Here is a 24084-nt window from a genome sequence, read left to right on the forward strand (position 1 = left end):
AGTACCCAGTCATTCATTCAGATTCCACCATGTTCATTGTCTCTGTGTTACCCTAAACCTAATTGTGTTCTCTTGAGTTTATGCTTTGTCATACACTTTCATTTATGTTTCTGCATTAGGGTATTTCTTCACATGTGCCTCAAAGATAGCACAAAGCAGACTCCTCAAGTATGAAATCTGGGATAATGAAACAACTCCCTACAAGTGATAGCTCACCAATGTCCAAGATAGTCCAAGCAAGAGTTGCTCAAGTCTCCAAGAAGATGATCCAATAATCTTCAACCATAGGCAGCATTCAAGAGGTCACACAATGTCAAGGCAGAAAAATCAATAATCGCAACAAGGATAGACTTACGAATGACCCCCCAGGCACTAGTACTGGATTTTTGCAATGAAGGGAAACCAATAGGACATCCAAGAGGCATAAGTCACAAAATGTTCATGTCAAGGAATGATCAAGCACAGATAGAGAAACACAATGTGTCCGACAAACATAGAATGTAATATGGAACTCAAGATATAGAGAAATCAGAGAATGAATGAAGGGAATGCTGATATGCTGAATATAGTACAAAGGGGTCCTAAACCTCCATATCTTGGCAATCAAGGATGGGGTGGAGCTAAGAGGTGTAAGAGACGTCAGGAACAGCTCCAAGAGTATGTCTTATTCATGACAGATCCCAATACGCAACAGCAGCATTCCACCAGTTTGTGATGATGATGACGGATGATGATGGCAGCAGAAAATACAAGGTAACAGTGAGATGCAGCTAAGTGAGGGTTGGTGATGGTGTCAGCACTCCATACTGGCAGCTGGAAGATGTACAACTATTGGGCGGCCTGCTGAATCTGTAAAACACAATCTGGATAATTACGATCATTGGCTGGATGATGTTGACAACAGTTGTGCAACCTTAGGGACTGCAAAATGCAACTATAATGGATCACCAACCCAATAGATGATGTCACCAGCAATAGCCAGCCAGCATGGGGGCTATATGGAGTAGGTAGCCTGCAAAACAGACCTGCAGGCGACTGAATGGCAGCAGTTAGCAATAAACCTCTACTAATGGCCATGTCCTCCAAACAGGTAGCAGCAGGTAGAAGAACTGTGAGGGTACTAGGCTGATGGCTGAAGGCTGGATGTTAGAATGATCAGGGATAAAGGGATGCTATTTCAAACTAGGATACCTACTTACTTTTCTCAATAAACACTACGCTATTTCTCACTTCCCATACTGACTGTAAGTTGAAGAGCCTAATAGTCTGAATTCCTAAACATTTATGTTGACTATGAAAAGTGGGGAAGAGAGAGTTTGAGCTCTTGCAACACAACACACAGAGAATGCACACAAGATAGGAAGCTGAAAACCCTAGTCTTTCAATCTACCAAGAATAAAGAGAGAGTACAACATACATAATATACAAGCAGTCCATAGTGTGAACACACTAACTAGAAAGATGACTAGATAGATACCCTTGGACATGTCCTAAGTGGAATGCCACATGGAATGAAAGGATACATATTTAGAACACAAGTAGTTTTTAATAGAAATTTTTTTTCTTTCCTATGAGTGAAACAGATCAGTGAAACATTTAGCAAAACACATTTCAGAAATTTTTAATAGAAATAGTTTTTTCCCTCAAAAACATTTCACCCCCAAACCAGTGCATTTCAGTATGAAAAGTTTCACTGTTGGATGGGTCCTAAGTGAGATGCCACACAAATGACAAAATACACATTTAAAACATTTAAAATGCATAAGTCAGCAGTTTTTTAATAGAAATTGTTTTCCGTCCTTTAAGTGAAATGGATGGGCAATACACTGCCTACTGAAATGCTTCACTAGTGAAACATGTTTCAGAAATTTTTAATAGAATTTTTTTTCCCCCCCTTTGAGTGAAACGATTAAGCGAAATGCTGCATACATGAAACATTTCAATAGTGAAACCTTTCACCCCTAGTGAAATGCATTTCATGATTACCATAACTTGAAAGAAGATATCCATTGTCTCTACAATCATGCTAGGCCCTTGGCAGCCCATCCAAGCACCCTTGGTCTGATAACTTGGTTTCTTTGGGTGGGCTTTTCAAGTATTAAAGAGGGTGGAGACATGACTCGTTAATTCTCCTTAAAATAGCCAAAAAAGCATTTATTGCTTATTACATAAAATAAATGGCTTTTTTTATTTGAACAGTAGGACAAGTGCACCCAATCCTCTATACATAAAGTCAGTTGTTTGTACGAGATTTTTTGTAAATTGGGAAAATTAGGAAATCTAACTATCTAGTCATCTTTCTAGGTAGCGTGTTCACACTATCTTCCTTAAACAAATCACCACATGAAAGCATAACCCCAAGGCAAGCATGGATACAAGTAATGAGGGGGAATGTGACATGTGACCAATGAAGTAGAAGATGGCAGCCCACTCATGGGAGGCTGCAATTTGTTGCAATACAATATATGTTCCCAAAACCACCACCACATGCTCGTTGTTCGGTAAGGCGGATGCCTTATCCTCATTTGCATGAACGTACTCACTCATCAAGCTATTAGCTTGAGCTAGCATACCTTGAAGCATGTCTCCTCTTGCAAAAGAGGGTGTGACAGACCTGCCATGGATCCGTCTTGGGGCAAGGTGACCTACCCCATGGAACATGTCTCATGAGGTATCACCCAACACTCGGCAGTCCCACAAGCGCGCAAAAGCATAACACAATACAACAAGAGAGAAGGGAGCTAAAAAACAAGGGCCCCTATTGAGGGCTGAGATTGTATTGCAGTAGGCACAAAGGCAATGAGAGCGTTACAAGGAAACATGAGGGCAAGAGGAACTTGGTTCACCGGCGAGGGTGGAGGTATCAACACACATCCAACTCAACTCAACACTGTGGGGGTGAGGGACTCGCACTGGAGGCTCATATCTCTCATACACACTTCCCCCCTTGAAGAACTTGACATCCTTGTCAAGTCCCAAAACCATAACTCAAAGCCCAAGGGGTAGTTGTATGAGAGTGACTGCAAAATTCAAGGGTCTGAACATGACTCACCATCAAGTCGGTTAGTGTCTACCTACTAGACTCTTTTACTTCAAAACTTCAGGGGTCTTTTCCGAATTGCTATCAAGGCAGCCAGGGTCTTCCCGCTAGGTGTCATGCCCACTCACTCGATTACAAGAGTGGAACATGGTCTTTTCAGACTATGGTTAGGTACCACACTCAATTTACAACTGTGGAGTGGCCCAAGCTTGCTTGACTACAATTACTAGACTTTATTGTGCACTTCAATCCATCCACCTACTTACCATATTTACAAGCACAGAGTGGACAGTAACCCGGCTAAGACGAGTCGTGTGCACTTGCCCAAACACATGGCTTGGCAGTATGAGTGCACAGAAGCTGGCAGTGGACTTGGAATCAAGGCGGGAAGCTCAACGGGGAGCATGCCATGCCAAGAAGGCAAGGCCCAAAAGGTGGCACCTTGCAAGTGGAGGCATAGTTTGGCCAAATCTGTCAATCCGTGATTAAGGTAGGAGAGAGCATTTGACCACGCTCGAGTGGCCACATCCCTCCACCTGTGTGAGGTAGCATTTAACCACCACGGGGTAGCCGCATGCCTCACCATCCAAGAGGATAGCCTTGAGTACACACCTCCCCTTGAAAAGAGTTGGGCCCTAGTTGCCATGATCTTTGCTTTGGCATGAGCTTGTTGTCTTCTGAAGAAGGGAGCACACCACCGCCTTGTGAAGGTGGCATGTCTCCTTGTGCGGAAGGCGCGATCCCAGCACTTCACACCATCCATCTTCTTTCTCTTGGACTTCTAAGGGACGGGAGCACCTTGAATAGGAACGCGCCAAGGAACACACAGTGCTACTGCATGTCTCTTTGCATGCTGCGAGAGATCCATTTCTCCCGCATCAAGCACCCTTTCTTGCTGAACACCTGAGGAGGGAGCCTATCCTATGTAGACTAGATAGGTGGAGCACCTGGACAAAGCATAGCTACCTGACGGGTTGCATCATATCGCCGTGCCTGCAATGCAAGGGTCATCTTCCCTGTGGTCAATACCATTGGGCCTGCCACCTCTGTCATCCAAATACAACTTTAACACGCACGAGTTTGGTAGGCAGCCCTTAGGCAGATCGTTCCATGTTGTGCCTATATGTATCTTGAGACCCTTGGTGGATGGATCAAGCTTTAAGACATGGAATGCTTTGAGTTCAATCAAATGCATAGCATTGAATCGCTTCACTTGCATGGCACAAGCCATTACTTGCATCGTGACTACTTTGATTTGGTCCTCAACAACCGCATAATACTTGAAGGCACAAGGTGTTGGGTGTAGACTAGCATTGTACCCCATAGCAAAAGTCAACAAACATCTTTTTGGGACATTGTCATATCCGTATCTATCTGAGGAGCACATGCACGAGCTAAGTCTTCACACCTAGGTCATTCCAACCTATCTCGCTTCATGATGAGCTACATCCACTATTGTGAATGACCTGGAGGATAAAGCCTCCTTGGAACCAACTTGGATTGATCATGTAGCCAACCAACTACCTCAATCTCACCAAGAAGATTACATCCTTTTGGTCCAAAGACCGAAATGGGCTTGAATGCACAAGTAGGCCTTCAAGCACCTCCTTGAAATTCACCTTCATAGTGAGCACAAACTCGATATCGACGTGTAACTCAGCCATTTGGATTCCATTCATGAAGATCCAATCATCGTGATCGATCCACACAAGAGACACCCCAACAATCGCCTCAGCTTTGCTGTATGAGGGCTCATTTCCTTTTGAATCAGTCATTTGAGTACAGATAGTTAACTCCTCATCGTGCTCATAGGAGTGGATGGTCACTTGCTCAGCAAATGTCACCCGCTTTCTCCTAATCGCGGACTTGGATTGTTGAGGCTCGGGAGTCGACATGGAAGTCTCATCCTTCATCTCAGGAAAGAGTGTTATGTTCTTAGGTTTCTCATGTTTCGCCTGCACGTCAGCTTGGGCCTTTATTTTCTTCCTCTTCTTGAAGCTCAGTTTGGCTCCTATCCTTTCTTCTGTATTGGCCATTCCATTATTCTCCTAGCACAAGGAGGTTGTTGGATGACCTTCATTTGCATTGGAGGTGGCAGTTTCTTTATTCTCGTGGCTCCGCGACTCTTCTACTGTGCAACTCCGATGCCTTGCAGCATGGTGAGTGGCCGTTTCTTTAGACTCTTGGCTCAATTGTCTTTGTGATGGGCCTTGCGGTCTCATGAGAAGTGGCCATTTCTTTAGACTCCTAGCTCAAGGAGTTCTTTGTCTTTTTGATGGGTATTGCAGTCTCATGGGAAGTGGCCCTTTGTTTATCCTCCCGATGCAAGGAGCTTGCTTGGTGTCCATCATGTGCATGGGGTTTGGCCATTTCTTTATTCTCTTGGCACGAGTCTTCTTGGGTGTCAACATGGAAGTTGGCCGTTTCTTTATCCTCCTAGCTCAGAGAGCTTGCTAGATGTCCGTCATTGGCATGGGGGTTGGCTGTTTCTTTATCCTCCTAGTGCAAGGAGTCTTCTCGGGTGTCAACATCATGAGAGGTGGCCATTTGTTTATCCTCCCGACTCAAGGAGTCTTGGGTGGTGACCATTTCAAGGTAGGCCATTTGTTTACTCTTCCAGTTCAAGGAGACTTGTTCCCCCTGCGTGTCAAGAGTAAGAGTTATTTTAACGTGGACCTCATAACCACGTGCCCCGCCTTCCCTTGAAGGTTGGGTTGAGAGGGTCGCATCATCATGGAAGTGGTCACAAGAGTTCGAACTTGACTTTGTGCCATAGGGGGGGTCACCTCCACGTGAGCTCGAACTCAACTCCGTGCGGACCAGCTTGTTCTATTGAGCTTGGGCCTCAGCCCAGCATAGCATGATCATGGCCCTTGCAGCCTTCTCAGAAAAGGTTGGGGCACTCGGCCCGTCTTCATCACCACTTGACTTTGCAGAGTCGTCTTCAGAGTAGTCGCTAAAGAAGTCATCACTCGAGCTTGAACTCGACTGAGTGCGACGAGAGGCAGTATGCTGTATTTTGGAGGAAGTCATGGTCGACATGGTCACCTATTTTTGAGTTGGAAGGGGCAAACTTGTCTTCTAAGTCACAAGGCCCAGCATGGTGCCAACCGCAATCTCCGCACTATAGTCCTTTGCAATCCCTTTCTTAAGGGTACTTTCATACTCCAGGATATCCTAATCTCCCGCTTCTATGAGGTGGTCGCACCATTCCTCAATCCTGGCATTGACATCCTTCAAATGAGTCTTTATCCATGCGAGGTCACATAGAACATGTTCAATGTGCTGCTAATGGCACTATGCCAAGGGGATTTTCACTGCCTTTGAGCAGATCCACCTTGGTTTGCCACATTTCCCTTCTTTTAGATTCCAATGTCATGTGATCTACTAGGAGCTACCTTTTTTCGACATACATTCATTCCATCTCCATTTTAAGAATGCAGTTTTAGGCATTCTCATAGAGGTTGTTTTCCTCAAACCACGCTCACCCTCCTCCCAGGGGCTCGCATACACCCGCCAAGGAGTTTTCTCTAATACCATAGTATGGGGGAGTTTTGGAAATGGGAAAAACTGGAGTTTCAAAGTTTCAGCCAAAATTTGGAAACGGGGAAAACGCGTTTCGGATTATACACTAAAATAAATACAGTATTATGTGGGTATGTAAAATGTATAAATGCCTACAACAACATGTACCCAAATTTCATACAAAACTTTGAGTCTTCATGTCATATGGTTGAAATCATGATTCATTACACATATCATGACTTACGAGTGAAGATTGCGGAGTGAAGACTCAATGGTTGAAACTTATGACAGCTTAACACGATTAAGACTCAATTTTTAAAACTTAAGGCAATAAAATGAATTATAATTTATGACTCGTGAATCATCTATGATCTAAAGAGCAGTGAAGATTGGCATCAAGAACAGTGGAGACTGACATCAAGAACAATGGAACAAGAATCAAGATGCATAATAAGTGAAATAAAGATACAATGATACATATAACTATGTCATATGAATAATTTGTCAAAAATCCAAAGTCCAGTGAGCACTAAGCATTGTGTACTAGTCTCTAGACTCTAGTAACTATTGAGTAATAAGTATCAATATCAATGAATAACTGGCAACTGTAGTCTGAACTCTACAATGCTAAACTAACTCCTGTATATCACAAGTCATGACTAATCTGAACTCTAAGGATCTCTACACCATCTCCTCGTCCAACTCCGCGGACCCTGATCAAGAATTTGATCAAGCAACCTCAGTCACGGCCTTAGACTTTGGCTCTGACTCTACCTGTGATATACGACCATGTGTGACCCTCACTCTGACCCTTCTCTGTGCATGAGTCTCATGTACCGGTGCCGATAGCTCCTCTAAAGCATGGAGTAGATATTCCGCTCCTATTGTGATATCTTCGGGATGTCACGCACCTTCTCTATATCAATCTTGTCAACATTCACCTCTAAAGATTGTTGAGAATCAGCAATCACACTCAAACAGCCTCTTTGTATGGAATCTCAGGGTCAAGGACATGCAGGCTAACTTATCCCATATGCACAATGGTGCCTACTGCAGTTTCCTACTTTCCTATAAAGCATTGTACTTGCTTCCTTTCTTAATGCAATGATAGTACTCTTTTCATTTCAGTAAAGTGTCAATGTCATTGTCCACATACACAAGATTGTGTTTATGAGTCCAAGTCTCAATCTTGGAACCTAATTCACTTGTGTAACAAACAGTGTCCATTCCATCATGAGTCTACACTTCTCCTTCCATCCTCCATAGCTTCCGGTTATGTCATGCTCTAGATCCCGCATTTCTAACATGGTATCAGAGCCCAGTTGGGCATGGCATTGCTTCTCCAGCCTCTCTTGATTCTTCTGAACCTCCATCCAGCTCAGTGTCAGTGTATGACTTCTTTTCTCAACTCTACTCTCACTGAAGCTTCCATGGCAGCCATAGCCAGCAGCACCCTGTCAGATTGAACTGCTTATATCTCACTCCACAGGTCAAATCTCTTGGAGCTTCCTTCTGGAAAAGTATTCCCCAACTCATAAAGCTTCCCTGTATCACATCAATCTAGGACATTGGACCATCTGGAGCTCAGCATTGTGAAAATCCCCAATCTCTGTTCTGTGTCTGCCATAGCCAGACAGGACCTACCTTGCTTGGAGCTTCCATAACTCTTCAACCAGGCCATTTCAGCCCACGATTTCTTCTGGAGAGTTGTTCCTCTGCTCAAGGCGTTTCATCTTGGCACAATAATCAATGACATTGATGCTCCCTGGCTCCAGCATTGCAGAAATTCGACCTCGCTGTCCAGATCTGCGCCGATTCTGTTCGTGGCACCTGCGCGCTGCATACTGACCACGATCTGCACAATCTCTATGGGGCTTTGGTAGCCCATGACATAAGCTTCCTAGATATGTAAAAAGTTTTGAAAATGATGCACTGTAGCTCCTGCAATAAGCAAAAAAACCAGGCCCCTGTCTCAAAAACCCTAAATCCACCATAGCCAAAAGCTTCAAAATCTTGACATTTTTCACTGTTTCTCTCACTGAAGTTATCAACAGTGATTTTAATCACTGAGCAATACTCTCTGAAGTTCGTTAAAGCACTGTCACTCAGATCTGAAGACATCAGCATCAAATCAAGAAGGGGAAGATCACTTGGAGTAAAAGACTTTTGCAGATTTGGTATTCATTGACACTCAGTTAATGCTTTTTAGCACTTGTGTCTCTCAATCAATTCTTCTGTTGCTCAAATCTAATAAAGTCCAAAGTTGATTTGCTACTGTTCCCGTAAATCCAACATGGGCAAAGACTCGCCAAATGCTCGATTCAAAGGAGTCGGATTCCACACTTGGCAAACCCGCATCAAGCTCATCCTGATGAAGAAGGGTCTCTGGGCCATCACAAATGGCAAAGAGAAGAAACCGCGGGACGCAGACCTTACAACTACTTGGCAAAAGAATGATGACAGAGCCCAGGCCATTATCAAATTGGAGCTAGATGACAGTTATATCCATCACGTGGATAACTGTGAGACCTCACAGGATACATGGAAAAGACTTGACACCCTGTTCGGTGCACAATCTAAATCATCAAAGTATGGTCTCCTAATTGAATTCTTCAGGCTTGAAATGAAGTCCAGCACATCACTTGCCACACATCTTAATTACATGGAAGGACTACTAACCCAACTTGCAGGAATCAACATTAAAATGGATGAAGATGTTTGCATCGGTGTTCTACTTAAGAGCTTGCCTCCTGAATATAATAACGTATCAACAACTTTAATCAACATGCCAAATCCTGAACTTGTTGATATCCAGGCATCACTATTAGAAGAAGAAAAGAAGCTAAAAACCAAAGAAGAACCAAGTACCTCTAGAGATGAGCATGCATTATATGTTGGCAACAGGTACAAAGGCAAGAAAGATCAGCTCTTTTGTGACTTCTGCAAAAGGACCGGACACACCGAGAAGTTCTGCCACGCAAGAAAGAGATCCCAAAAGGCATATCTAGTCGCAGTCAAAGAAGAAGAAGAAAATGAAGCAAAGGAAGAAGAAGATGAAGATCACCAGGATCGAAAGGACAAGACTCATCAGTCCTTGTACTCTCATAATTCTGATAGACTGTTTTAATAGCCTTGTATTTTCCTTGCCCTAATGCTTCCTGCCATAAGCTTTGTAAACTCCTTATGTAACTTGGCATTACAGTCCCTGTACACTTTGTGAGGCCCCTGTTACAGCCTCTGGATGTCCACCATGTTTATGGTACCCACACTTAGTTTTTTCTGCAACAGCCTCTGGTGTTTTGCCATGTCTGTGGTATGCCCACACTTTGCAGGTGGTTCTCATTACAGCCTCTACACACTTTGTGCCTTTCCTAGTTGTGATTGAGGAGGGGTGTTGAGAATCAGCAATCACACTCAAACAGCCTCTTTGTATGGAATCTCAGGGTCAAGGACATGCAGGCTAACTTATCCCATATGCACAATGGTGCCTACTGCAATTTCCTACTTTCCTATAAAGCATTGTACTTGCTTCCTTTCTTAATGCAATGATAGTACTCTTTTCATTTCAGTAAAGTGTCAATGTCATTGTCCACATACACAAGATTGTGTTTATGAGTCCAAGTCTCAATCTTGGAACCTAATTCACTTGTGTAACAAACAGTGTCCATTCCATCATGAGTCTACACTTCTCCTTCCATCCTCCATAGCTTCCAGTTATGTCATGCTCTAGATCCCGCATTTCTAACAAAGATGAACGAGACAAAGATATATCATATGAGATAAGATTCAATATATTCAATGTTTATAGATCTCACAATTTACAATCCAACTTCCAAGCAATATCAAGTATCAAGGTTAAAAAGTTAATTATACATAATACTAATCATTATCAATTTACCTGTGAAGACTCAAGGGATAGAGTGATCCTCTTAAGAAGCTGGAGATTGCAATGGCAAAATACCAAATGCTCCAGCTGGGCAATTGTGAGCTTGTTTCTCTTTTTGGGGTGGAAGAGAACCCAGGTGCTTCAATTCCTCTTAGCAAGCTCAAACTGAGCAATGAGTGGGCAACAGTCGCTACCTCTCAATGGAGCGGACTGGGAAGCCGAAGAAGAGGAAGGAGTCGAACAGCCACTGTCTCTTGAAGAAGCAAACTGACGAGGAGACGGTATCAAACAATCACTATCTCTCGATGGAGCAGATTGCAAAACCGCGGGTCGTGGTAGCCACTATACCCGAAAATAGGTGGGAGAAGATTGCCACTAGCATTGTGACGATCTCTAGGAGATCGTAGCACCAATCAATCCTCGATATGCTCCCAAGGACTTAGTGCGCATCGGATGCGTCTTATTGCCATGAGTATAGTACTCTGATAGCTGATACAAAACAATCTCTGTGGCCCAGAAAAGAGAGGTGGCAAAGGTAGTGCCAGGTGGGAGATGCATATGCTCTAGGGGGTGGGATCGAAATCGGCAAGCATCGGTGGTGTGTCCGGTGATACCACAATAGGAGCACCCAATAGTTTGGTCATCTGTTGGTAAAGAAGCCATGGGTATCAGTGTGCCTTGCTGAAGAAGGAAGAGGTCAGCCATGAAACATGAAATGTAATATCCGCCTCAAGGACTAGGAGGGCAATGGAAGGGCGGAAGTGAGTTGCCAGCTGCAAACACAACCTACAGCAATGAGGGAGGAGCCACCGCTGTGCAGAATATCACCGCCAACAGTCTTGCTGAGCCGCCAACAGCAGGGAGGAGCCGCCAATAGTCTATCTGAGCTGCCAATAGTAGGGAGGAGCTGCCACAGCAGAGAACAGCCACCAGCAGTCTAGCTGAGCCGCCAGCAATAGAGAGTAGGTTCACGAATACCGCTTGGTGCAACAGAAGAGCTGCCAGCAGTAAATGCAGCAAAGGGGAAGTGGAGGCGGCGGCAACAGCCCTGAACGCAGGCTGAAAAACAGCAAGCGCAGAAGGGAGCAACGGCCAGTTATGGTGTTGATGTAGCAGAAGAAGAAGAGAAGTGGATTTGAACCTACAACCGGTCTTTGCCTTCACTGGAGTGGAGGATCTTTACTACTGTTTAAGCAGATCCAGGTCTAATACCATGTCAAAAGACGACATACCAGCGAGACAGTAGGGTTTGCGAAGAGGAACACGGAGTGAACTCGGTAAACATTAAGAAGAGAAGAGAAGAGAGAAGAAGCTCTGATGAATGAAATGATGAAAATCGGAATCATGGAGTGAATGTGATACAAGGGAACAATGGTGCCGTAGCACAAGGAAGATGATGAACACAGCCACTAACCACGAACCACAATGTCCTCCTAAAAGGGTGTGAGGGTAGTGGAGAGGCTGGAGAGAAGAGGTGACGGACTGAATGAATCAACCGTGTAGAATGAATGATAGAGGCAGCCTATAAATAGGCAAGAGACTATCTAGGGTGGCGCTCGGAGGAAGGGCGTAAGCTATCTAAGGTGGCGCCCCACTGTGGGCACCCAGCCCCTTTTTGGGGCTGTCCATTGTGAAACCCTAAACACAAAATGCGAAACCCTAAATGCAAAACGCAGAACGCAAACTGCTCTTTGGGGCTGTCCACTGTGAAACCCTAAACGCAAAACGTGAAACCCTAAACACAAAACCTAGAACACAAACTGCATATGAAGAGTTTCTCAACACATAGCACACCAAATAAATAAGCGTGTGAGTTCCCTAGTTGCCTCCACAATTACCTGCCTCTAAAGTCCTACATAGACACTTCCACCATGCAAGGAGCCCTTTTGCCCACCACCACCACTAGAAGATGGCAACGGGGTCCTTTTTGCAATTAGACCTAATATGGATATGGATGCACTTCTTTTTAATGGGCCACTGGCACCTCCAATTTGGCTAGCGCCACTAGGCCCACTAACCTCTCCTTGCCCTACTGGTGCTTCACTAGCCGATGTGGTATTGGATGAGAGGATTCATCTTCTTCTACCTCAATACCCATACACTTTCGGTGCCAAGGATGGAGACTTACCGTTACTTTTGCCGGCACATTTGCGCAAGGCCTAATGACTTTGTTGGGAACACATGCCAAGTGGTCTTTCACACATGTTACACTCCCCGATTTCTCCAATCCACAATAGTTGCACCGCCACTTCTTTGATCCACTGGAGCCCTCGTATCCCTTGATTGGAGTGACATAACTCCAATATGGATCCAGCACCATGACTACCCTTTAGGTAATGGAAAGAATAAGAAGAGGAGGAGGAGGAGGAGATGGCGACACGATAGCAAAGGCGGGATCTGGAGTGCTTAGTGCAGCCTGCAAGACTGAGGAGAGTCAAGACTTGAGACAATCACGATTTGGACTTGGCGCCCACATTTTCTCCCTGGATAACATGCTATACGTTGCTCGTTTTGAACCATAAGACACCGAAACGCCGGTCCATAGTTTCCATTTCGGCCTGAAACGGCTAGTCCGTTTCACAGTCCCGAAACGCTGTTTCGGGATACTATGTCTGATACCAAGCGTGACAAGCCCGCCATGGATCCCGTCTTGGGACAAGGGTAACCCGCCCCGTGGAACACACCTCATGAGGTATCACCCAACACTGGGCGGTCCTACAAGCACATGGAAGCGTAACACAACACGGCACGAGAACACAAGTGAGCAAGGGGCTAAAAAACAAGGCTCCCTCTTGAGGGCCGAGATTGTATTGCAATAGGCACGAAGGCAATGAGAGTGTTACAAGGAACCGGAGGGCAAGAGGGACTTGGTTCACGGGCAAGAGTGGAGATATCAACACACATCCAACTCGACTCAACACCATGGGGGTGAGGGACTGGCACTAGAGGCTCATATCCCTCATGCATGCAAAGGGCAACTACCTTGCTATGTGAATTCCAAAGCGCTCGTGCCTGTAGGATTCACCACTATCTTGTAGCACACTTCTACTTCATCACCTTCCATGACTTCATGAAGGTCCTTTGCTTGAGACTCCTCATCAAAATCCAAACCATCTTTACTTCCACCCTAGCCTAGTGCTAGTTGATGAAATCCATCTCGATGCCATAAGAGGTCTCCATCTCTCCGGATCTGATTCATAGGTCAAATATTACTATTCTACAGGTCACTGATCTTCATGGTAATGATCTACAAAGCGCTGAGCCATTGCATGGCCTCTCTATATATCAAGGACTAAGTAGGGTTGGCATCCAAGTGCCTCATGCTTATTTAGAGTTGCACAAATCAGGACTTTGTTGTGTTTGCCAGTTGTCACCTGTTTTGCACCCATCACGGACCCTATGCAAGACACATGATCCATAATCACACTGGCGAATAGAAACTAGCCTATCCAATCGGGCCACTACCCCTACCTTTCTACTGACTTCCCTCAGGGTGTGCACAATGCCTCCTGCCACCTAGATGTGCCATGCCTTGCCAATTCCTCATCGCTACACAAGTCCTAATTGAGTGGCGTGATGTCTACCTTTGTGATGCCTTCTACCTTCTATGTACTAACTTCTATCTATTGCATACTAACTGTCTACACAAGTTAAAGAACCCTGCCACTGTCTACATACTAATTGTCTGTTATAGAACAACTCACCTAGCTATAAGCATGAACTTGGGCCTGATTCACTGTTGCAATGTCAATCCATAGCAATACTACCATGTGATGTCTACCTGTGGCTGTGAGGAATTCTCTCTCTCTCTCTCTCTCTCTCTCTCTCTCTCTCTCTCTCTCTCTCTCAATGTGTAATTGTGTTAATTACCAAAAAAAAGTACAAGATTTCAAGATGCAAGGTGGGTCTAGGCCATTATGCATAAACTAGATACAATAAAAGCAGCAAATACAAAAGAACACAAGTTCAAAAAGCACGCTAGAACTAAATCAAGAGTTTCGACGAGATTTACTTGTGCTGGCTTGAGCCTTTGCTGCCAATGTCTCTAGTACACCATCTTCAAAGAAGTCTCCCAATACTACAAAGGGTTGGGTCACTGATGGTGGGTGTCACGATAACGTGAAATTTTGAGATGCTTTAAACTTGCAAATAACTTCTTCTTTTTTGGAAATAAAGTGTAGCTAATTATATTACTTCAGAAAAAACCTTGAATACAAAGAAATGCTCATGCTCAACAGACTAGCTGGAGCTGATGCAAAGTCACACATATATCAAATATGCAGGCCTCTCAGGGCAGTCTAGGGGGAATGGGGGCAAGAAGCCATGGAGGGGGGGTGTATCGCCATTTGGGGCTGCCTGCCTACATCACGAAAAACAAGTCCTGGCAACCCCAAGTGCGCATGAAGTGAAAACGGAGCTCCTAATGAGCTCAAGACTCGCCCTGCACCTATTCCCATCAGTCGCGAAGGGAGTGGATGATGGAGGTCCAGAGCTCTGCCAAAGTCGCCTGTACAAAAGGTCTCTCTCCTCCAAAAACCTCTTGACACCACGCCTTCCAGATGTGCCATCCAGTGAGACTCCTTGCTATCTCCCATATCTCAGAGCGGTCTGTTGTGGGCTCCAATACCTGGTGGATGGGTAGCGCCTCCAAGCCGGCTACTATGGATAGGTGCTATGCAGCGGAGAATGTGGCATGCTCCTCTCCACACTAGCTGTGCCGCCTCACACGACCAAAGGCAGTGCTTTGGAGTTTCTAGAAACTGTTGTGTACAGCGTCTACATCCTCCATCCTTTTGCATCTGGGATAACTAACTCCCTACCGCCAGGCTTCCATGTGCCACCAGCCATACGAAATATGATACCCTCTTCGGTCTCCAGCTATCCCATAGGCAGCACCAGAAAGTCCGTCGAAAAGCATCCGTGATGTTGTGCTCCGCCCAGTACCTGCTACTTGACAGCGCCCAGTCCATGTCCTCCTGCATCAGCACGTGTCTGCTAATCCTGGCTGTGTACTCCAGGAACCTTGATGGCTTCTTGGCAACCGCAGGCAGTGGCCGGCCATAGCCACTCTCTTGGATCCCACTCCAGCTCATCAAGTGGCCTGCCCTCCCGAATCCAGAGGCCCCACTCCCGAAGCTCCTTCTAGAAAGTAGGATGTACCACCCTGGGAAGAGAGTGCTTAAAAATTAGGGCCCAATACTTGAAATTCAATAGCTGAAATATTGGGATTTCAGAGAATTCCAAGAGGTGAGCCAACTAACATTAAGTTTGGGGTAGAATTTGTCGTCCAAGGACCAAAATTGAAAACCAATCCCCGAGCAAACCAAGGTACAAATTGGTTTAAAGACTTACAACAAGATGTATTGAAGATTGAAGGGGATCTAGCTAGAGCTCAATGTACTTCAACCTTTAGCAATACAAGTTAAAGAAATACCATAAGGAGCACCACTTTTGGGCCAACCTATTGTCCAATGTCCAACATCCAAGGTTAAGTGGTAACATTTGCATTTTTCAGTTTATGTAAATTTTGTGCTTGTTGTAATTAGTGCTCAATCAAGTTATTTACCACCCTATTCAAGAAGGTTGGTTTCACATAATATCCACTTCACATATGCTCATCAACCAATTAGATGCAAACATTTGCCTAAATTATACCCATGTTGACAATGCTCTACCTTGCATTAGAAAGTGTGGACCATCAGTGAAATGCATTTCCCTTCAAGAAAGTGATTGCCTTTTGAATCTTAGAGAATTCAATGAAATTGCCTCCCGAATAGGCTACATCAAATTGTTGATTGGAAGTCAAAGCTTTTGGCCCATCTTGTGTACCACTGAAGGGCTCAAACTTCACCACTTTCCACTCTCATTATAGTCCTTTGCTACCTCCTTGGGAATCAAATTATCATAAACTTGCTACTGCAAAAAGGGTACACTTGCTGCCTTTGCATCATAACAAGCACCATAGAAGCATCGGCATGACCAACATTCATTCCTTGAATGTTATACATACCAAGGGATATAGATGTACTACCATATATGCCATTTTGTACCCCAAGCATCATGCCAATACTATCATACATGGGGTTTTGCATTTCGCATGCCATACCCAAATACATTGGGGCTTGCATTCCATACATTGGTTGCTGCATACCATAAGGATTTGTACCATGCATCTCCATACGCAGTTTGCCTTGCTATCCAAAATCCATTGCATTGGTACTACCAAGACGGCCTTGCATTTGCATGTCTTGCCCCACTAGCACTAGCTGCATTTACTCATTGACAAGATTGGGATCATCTTGAGACGGTTTTGGCATTGCCTTCAATATATCCTGTTGTCCAAAAGCCCTTGAGAATGACTTCTTGGAAGAATTCAAAAACCGAGTAAATTGAGGATCTTTTACCAATTGTGCAAACATATCAACTACTCTCCTCAAACGATCTTTGAATTGGTCATCAAATTCCTCCTCTTCTTGCTGATCACTAGCATCTAGTGGTCTAAAGGAGCCCACTTCTTGCTCTAAACCCACATTTTCTCCTTGCAGTCTAGGTTGCATGCCCATTCCAAGATTATGCATTGTGTTTCCTCTATTGCTTTGTGTACCTTCAAATTGTGAAGCATCATCATGACTTGAACCCAAACCACTGTACGATGGCATGCTTGCTGTAAATGCACTCAGCTGATCGCAATTTCAGCATTATGTAACTTAACTAACTTGCACACAAGTGCCTCAAGCCTACCTACTCAAGGAAGTTCATGGTATCCCGGAATGGAACCATGCAAACAGCCCTCCTTTCAAAAAGGGTGGTAATGATCTGATTAATCAACAATTACAACAAGCGTAAATTCAGATAAACTGAAAATGCAAATGCTACCACTTAATCTTGGACAATGGACAGCCTGTTAGCCCCAAAACTAGAGCCCCTTATAGTATTTCTTTATCTTGAATTGCAATTTGGAGCGAATACAATGAGATGCTGAAACTCATTCACTCTCCAATTGCCTCTTGATATTATAAATGACCAGCAAACCTTCAAACCGATTTTGCCCCTGGTTTGCTTGGGGAATGGCCTTCAATTGTGCTCCCTAGGTGAAAATTTCAGCCCCAAATGTTTGTTGGTTGAATAGCCACTTGAATCTCCTAAAATTGCCCCAATTTTAGTGACTGAAATTCATGTCTCTAGGCCTTCAATTTCTGAGCACACTTTGCAAGGTGACTGTCAAACCCTAGTTTCTGATGTAAATTAGGGTTTACAGCAGAGATTACTCAAAATTTTCACCTTCAATGGCTAATTTTACTGGAAATTACTAAGGATGAGAATATTGAGAAGAGAAAAAATTCAAACTTCTATTGCAAGAAAATGAAAGGAATCAATTGTTGCCCTGTCGAGATAGCCATGAAAGCTATCTCCATTGATAGAACAACCCGAATATGATGTTACTTGGCTGAAACAGCCCTAAAACTGCTGTCACCTACTGCTATAGTCTCTCCTTAGCATGTCACTAGCTCTTGGAGAGACTCTTGCCCGCTGAAAATGGCATGTCAATTGTTACAGCAGCAATAGTAGCCTTCACTTTCTCTCTCTCTTAGCCTACACAAGGCTAGAATTATCCTCTCTCTCTTTTTTTTTTCGTAATCTGTAAACGCCCTGAACAACGTACTATGCTTAACAATTATGATATTCGCTTGTTTTCGAGATTTAATATAAAAGAGAATGAACACTTAAAGCTGAAAATGAAAATTACTCACAAAATTACAGCCATGAAAATGTAAAAGTAATGGAGACAAGATTGAGGGTTGAAGATGGGCAATCCCTCCCTCCCCCCCTCCCCCCCTCCCCCCCCTGAAGGAATGTATTTCTGCTCAACCCAAGTCCCGTAGGGAAGAGCTCAGTTACAATCAACCTGAGAGTGAGGAGAAGTAATTCTCTCTCACACAAGATCATGCAAAGATGTACAAACACACATGCATTATCTATTATGCAATGATAAGAACTGATTTGTTTACAATATGAGAGAAGAAAGAGGGGAAATCAACCTTTCTCCATTGTTGTTCAGCAGTACATGGATAGGGCTTGCTTCTTGTTGCTAAAATGGAAGAAAGAGCTCGAGAAGGAGGTGCTGTAATGAATTTACAGGCTTGCTGTCCTGTAAAACAGCAATGATAGAAGAGGGAATATGGAGAAATTTGATAATGGAGAAGTGGGGGATGATGATGGGGATGTATAGGGCCAGTTTTTGGCTATCTGTGTTTGTTGTACATGAGTTTACAGCAAAGAAAAATGATGCTGAATGAAGAAAAACGAGCTCTTATTTATAGGAGAGGGAAGAGCTAGTACAAAAGGGAAAAGTGGAGTAGCACAAGACAAGTGTCCAACCACATGTCATGAGATGTGACAAGTTATGGGACACTTGGAAACTTGTGTGACAAGTGTCTTGACACTTGTCTCTTCTCTATGGCTTTTTTTTTTTGGCTAAATACTGTCAAGAATAGAAACAACCAAATTTAGTAAGCACAATCAGAGCACAAAATTTACTATTTTTAGAATGACATCCCTATTTTTTAGGACTAGCATTTTTAGGCTAATTCGAGGCTCCTAAAATTTAGGGATCTCCTAAAATTTAGGAAACCCCCAATATGGGTGTCATATGAAAGCTTTTTCCGTGTACATCGCAAAAACGGTATTAGAATCTTCATGTGACTTTCCTATGCAAAGAAATGTGCATTTCAAGCTTTCAACCCACACATACACATTGTACAAGCATTTCATGATCATGCCATCTTGTTGATTGTAACTGTCTGTTCTGGTGGATCTAGCGCACACTTCAAGGAATCAATCCTTTTTGTGTGCAAGTCTAACCTTGATATGCGTGAGTTCTGGTCACAGGCACCCAATCGGGCCATATATGTGGAAGTGCGAACTATCTTTTCTCTAATCCACCACGTGGGTCCACCATAACCTGTGACCACTCATCAGTGGCCAGCTCCAATGCACTTTTCTTTATATCTAATTAGTGCAAAGGAAACAAATTTAATAAATCATTATATAGACAAATTAATGAAAAAGGATACAAATTCTGTTTCTATAGAGTTGTGACATAATCCTCTCTCTCTCTCTCTCTCTCTCTCTCTCTCTCTCTCTCAAAAACGGTTTTTCCATTTGCATGGGCAAGTTTTACCAAGTGGCAACCTTCCAAAACAATTTTCAACATTATCTAGCTATATTAATTAATTTTTCAAATATAAATTTTAAAAATCAATTTAATAATTATTTATGGCTTTAGAAAATACTATGACTGATCTACAATTAAATTGGCTAGGCCAATTTATCATCCAAGTGGTCCTAGGTACTCAATATCCCAAAACTAGAATTAATTAATTAATTAATGTGAATTTCCTAGTGTCACCACACGGACACTAATGGTTAATTAAATATTCCAGGCCAAGTTTTGACATCAGATACCACCTAGTACCTATCAAGCATAACTTATTACAACTTTTGCCAATGTCACCCATTGATCACAAGGGTTACTATTAAGGTCTCACTATCACATAATTGACTTGCGTTTCACATGTGTATCACACATGTGTACAACTTAATAATTGTCAAAGCTAAGCATTAAAAGTATATGTCTTCTTGACAATCCAATTCCTATACACCAAACCAAGCACAAAAGAGTTACAATTCATACAACTCAAAGGGGTCTGAGGGCTTAAATGTAGTGAAGAAGTTGGGTTGCCAATCGTCCCAAATGTAGCACATCGTCCCTACGTGGAGAGGTGGCCAACATCACCAAATTGCTCAGAGCTCTTTAGAGCATTTGGATTGTAACAAGAACATTGGATACGTATGATTTCATTAAACTTTGCTTCCATCATGAGTCGTACATCTAGCCAAGAAGGTAAAGAAGATGATGCATCATCCTCCTCATTGAGGCCATAATGTCTCCTTAGGACCTCTAGTGATGGAGAAACTGGAGAAGGCATTGAGGAAAAAGTCTCCGCAATTGTGAGTTGGTTATATGTCACTTATGTATTTAGCACAAACCAAGCCTCAACAATAGCTACAGGGCTACTCTTTAAAAGAGCACTAGCTCTGATACCATATAAAGATATGCTAGGGCTTACACAGAGAAAACATAGAATGTATAAAAACGGCCAAAACACAACTCCTCAAACCAAAATGCAAAAACACAATCAAAGAAGAAACTGAATGAAATGTTGTAAATAAATGAATGAATGTACAAGATGCTCAAAGGCAAAGCTTTCCAATAACCAACAGCTCTCATGGAAGCAAGCTAAGGGAGGATTCGGGATGTGACATACACTAGATCCGGATCAGAGTCATCAAATAGAGCAAGCAGGCAGCAAAATGCAGCCTATAGGAGTGTGTATTGGGCTATAGATGTCTAGGAACAGAGCGGCAGTAGTATGACTTGGCTGGACCAAAAACACGGCAATTCCAGCACCATCTAATCAGGGTGGCAGCTTGGAAAGGCTAGAACAGCGGTTGCAACTGACATGGAGTCTGTCAGAAGCAGTGAAGGAGTGATCAGCAGCCAAGTGACAGCAGTAGATTGCAAAACACTGATTGGGACCAAACCTGCAGCAACGTAGAAAGCTGCATCAGTTGTAGAGTACAAAACACAGCATGGATAGGCCTCCAGATGGCTAGGTGGCAGCTGGTAACAAGTCATCAAGGGCTAGAGAAGGCATGGCAGCAATAGGAGAAGAGTTAGAGTTTGAGGTTTGGGGCTATTTAAATGAGCTAATGAAGGTTTATTTTGAAATGCTCTTTCTTTAGCTTAACAAGAGTGTCAAAGAGTGTTGCCCTTTGAGAACAGATCCCGCATGCAGCAATACCGTCAAAATCTTGAGACGGGAGCAGTAGACTGGAGCTGAGGGGGATGAAATGCAGCAACCAAGGGTCAGTCAATGCAATAAATCTGATGTAGAGGACTCGGGACAGCAGGGCAGCAGGCTGGATGTCAAGCAACAATGCAAAAGTGTACAGCCTGGAAATGGCCTCTAGATGATGTTAAAGTCATGTCAATGATGACAAATCCGATGTGGAAGGTTCAGAATCAGCAAAAGGCAGATCTACTGATAATGATGTCAACAAACATAGCAGCTCCAAATGAAAACACAAATCTAGAACAGGTCACCGACTAGGAATCAGGTCACCATAGCTGAGAATGAAGTCACCCAACTTTCTAGAGTGAAGTCAATACTGAAGATGAGGTCACAGTTGCAAGCAGCAGGTTAGGAGGTTGGACTGCAGCAAATCAGGTCAAGATGGGTAGCAACAAGACAAACGCAACGGATTGAATGCCATGCAGTAGTTGGCAGAAGGAAGCAGAGTATCCATGAACAGGCTAACAGCTGCCAAGATGTTGATGTAGAAGGCTAGCAGCAAGGGCAACACCATCGCATGGTGCGACAAGGATAGAAGATGATGGTGACAACTATGGGCACAAAAGACAATGAGTGGTATGTGTTAGAGATTTGGTCATTCCCAAGATGAGCACATTTAGGGCAGTTTATGCAGTCACACCATGTTCAGGTGCACGTTGCAACAATTTAGCACTCCCCAACAGTATGGGCAAGATTTTGGGCAGGTCAAACAGGGCAGACAGTTTATGCCATGTGGCAGGCAGTTGTTCACTCCATTTTCTTTATTATTTTATTGTTTTATAGAGTCGACCATATTCAGGATCAGTTGGCCAGATTTAACTAGACAACTTAATCAATTTTATGTATTACTTGATGCCTTGTTGGTCATGGCCCTAAATGCTTGCTTCCAAGATTAGGACAAAAGCTTGAGTCCTTTTACAAGTTCAACAACTCTCTCACTTAGTAGGTGACATTAGAGATACAATTCCAAATGTTGTAGATCTAAGGAGCAACCCATATGGGATCATATAAACACAATGGGAGCTCCAAGCAAGACCGCATTGAAAGGGAAGAGCATCAGCTTGGAGGATATGGCATGCAATACTCTACCGTCACACATCATCATGCTATGCACATCTTCTATCCCAATCACTTCACAATGAGGACATTTGGCAGCATATCGCAAGGGGAGCTATGATTCTTGGGCACATAAGCACAAGATCCAAGCCTATACAAGTGAGAGCTATGTATTGACAAAAGGGTATACACAAGACTATTGGAATGAGCACCCTCAATTCAAATCAAGAGTGAGTGGTGTACCATGCCATATCATGTATCTCTCTCGACCTGTAATTCCACATCTATGAAGGAGTCTCCTGCCTATGTGAGACTTTTAATTTTATTAATATAATGAACATATAAATGCATGGAAATAGAGGAGGCGGCTTCCTAGGGGGCAGAATAAACCCAATAATACGTCAATGTCATGCATTGTAAATAAGTAATTTATTGTTCGATTATTTTTACAAGCTTTTGTTGTATATGTTATGGTCCTGCAAGTTTCAAGCCCAATGCTCAAAGCAGACCTGCCCCACTGTCTCTCTCCTCTCTTTGATGAAAGAAGATAGCCTCTTAGGCAGTGATTCCAAACCTCCCCTATCTCCCACCTGAAAACGCAAGTGTCTTTACTCTCTTCATATGCTAAAGTAGCTCTTAAGGGTGAAGCAATGGTTTCTCCTCACTAATCTATCATGAAATACCTGAGATTTACCAACTTTCCACTTATCTACAAGATAGCCTACGGTGATGAGCGGAAATGAAACTAGCAGTCTCGTATCTGAAACCCTACAAGGAAGCCTATGGTGATAAATGGAAACGGAACTCATAGTGCCTTTAGCTGCTATTACCCTTACGTAGCATTTCACAACTCTACTCTCTGGAAGAGTCGTTCACTTCGTTCAAATTAATTTATTACTTCACTGTGGGGGTAAAACGACACCTGCTGCTGCAAAATGAAGATAGAAGAACCTGGGCAGGTTTTTGTAGCATCCCTCTCCTCCTGCTGCTCCTCTTCTTTTTCTTTTGGTAACGAATTTGGAGTTATGGATGTGTCGTCGTCGTCGTCGTCTTCTTCTTCTTCTCTTTCGTCGTCGTCGTCGTCGTCGTCGTCTTCTTCTTCTTCTTCTTCTTCTTCTTCTTCTTCTTCTTCTTCTTCTTCTTCTTCCTCCTCCTCCGTTGATATTGGTTTTGGTGTTCTGATGTTGTCTTGTTCTGCGGAAGAGGAGAGGAACAAGCGCAGCTTGTAGTCGGAGTACTTGGGGTTGTTGAACGCAAACCCGAACATCGGTTCCGCCATAGCATTCCTCTCGTCAGGAGTTCCCGGCGTTGTCGAACTGCATGCAGAAAGGCAGCTCATATGCGTTACGTTCCGCCTTCTTTGCTTTTTCTCCAAATTGGCATCCCTATCTATTTTTATGCTCTATCTTTACACTAGTTTACATTTACATTCACACTAGTTTAGAATGAAAGAAATGCCGAATCTATACCCTATCCTACAGCCTACATGGCAATAACTTGATTATAAATTTTCCATTAAATTTTTAAAATTGTCGTTTTGTTCCACAACTAGTTGGCCCAACTAAAGTTAAAATTTAGCATTAGAGGAATGAAAAGGGGATGCCCTCCCCCCCCTTACGTTTCAACTAATGATAATTTTTTTTTACTTTTTTTCTCATTAT

At 43.4% G+C, this 24084-nt stretch overlaps 1 protein-coding gene across 4 annotated transcripts in view; it reads right to left on the reverse strand.

Annotated features, from left to right (window-relative positions):
* Positions 1-23774, reverse strand: part of LOC148030226 (BTB/POZ domain-containing protein At4g01160-like) — a 39827-nt gene extending 16053 nt beyond the window's left edge. For 2 of the 4 annotated variants that reach the window (XM_087687226.1, XM_087687224.1), the window contains exons 1-2: positions 23493-23774; positions 23375-23456 (exon numbers count right to left, since the gene is read on the reverse strand). In XM_087687226.1, coding sequence (XP_087543352.1) covers positions 23375-23456; positions 23493-23762 — 352 coding nt within the window. In that variant the 5' untranslated portion in view covers positions 23763-23774. Of the gene's footprint in view, positions 1-23374 lie in introns of all 4 variants that reach the window. The other 2 variants (XM_087687225.1, XM_087687223.1) reach the window with 1 other exon arrangement.
* Between the last annotated feature and the right edge of the window lie 310 nt (positions 23775-24084).

This window comes from Lygodium microphyllum, chromosome 10 (genome assembly GCF_053477565.2).
Source record: "Lygodium microphyllum isolate KBCC chromosome 10, Lygodium_microphyllum_v1.1.10, whole genome shotgun sequence".
NCBI lineage: Eukaryota > Viridiplantae > Streptophyta > Polypodiopsida > Schizaeales > Lygodiaceae > Lygodium > Lygodium microphyllum.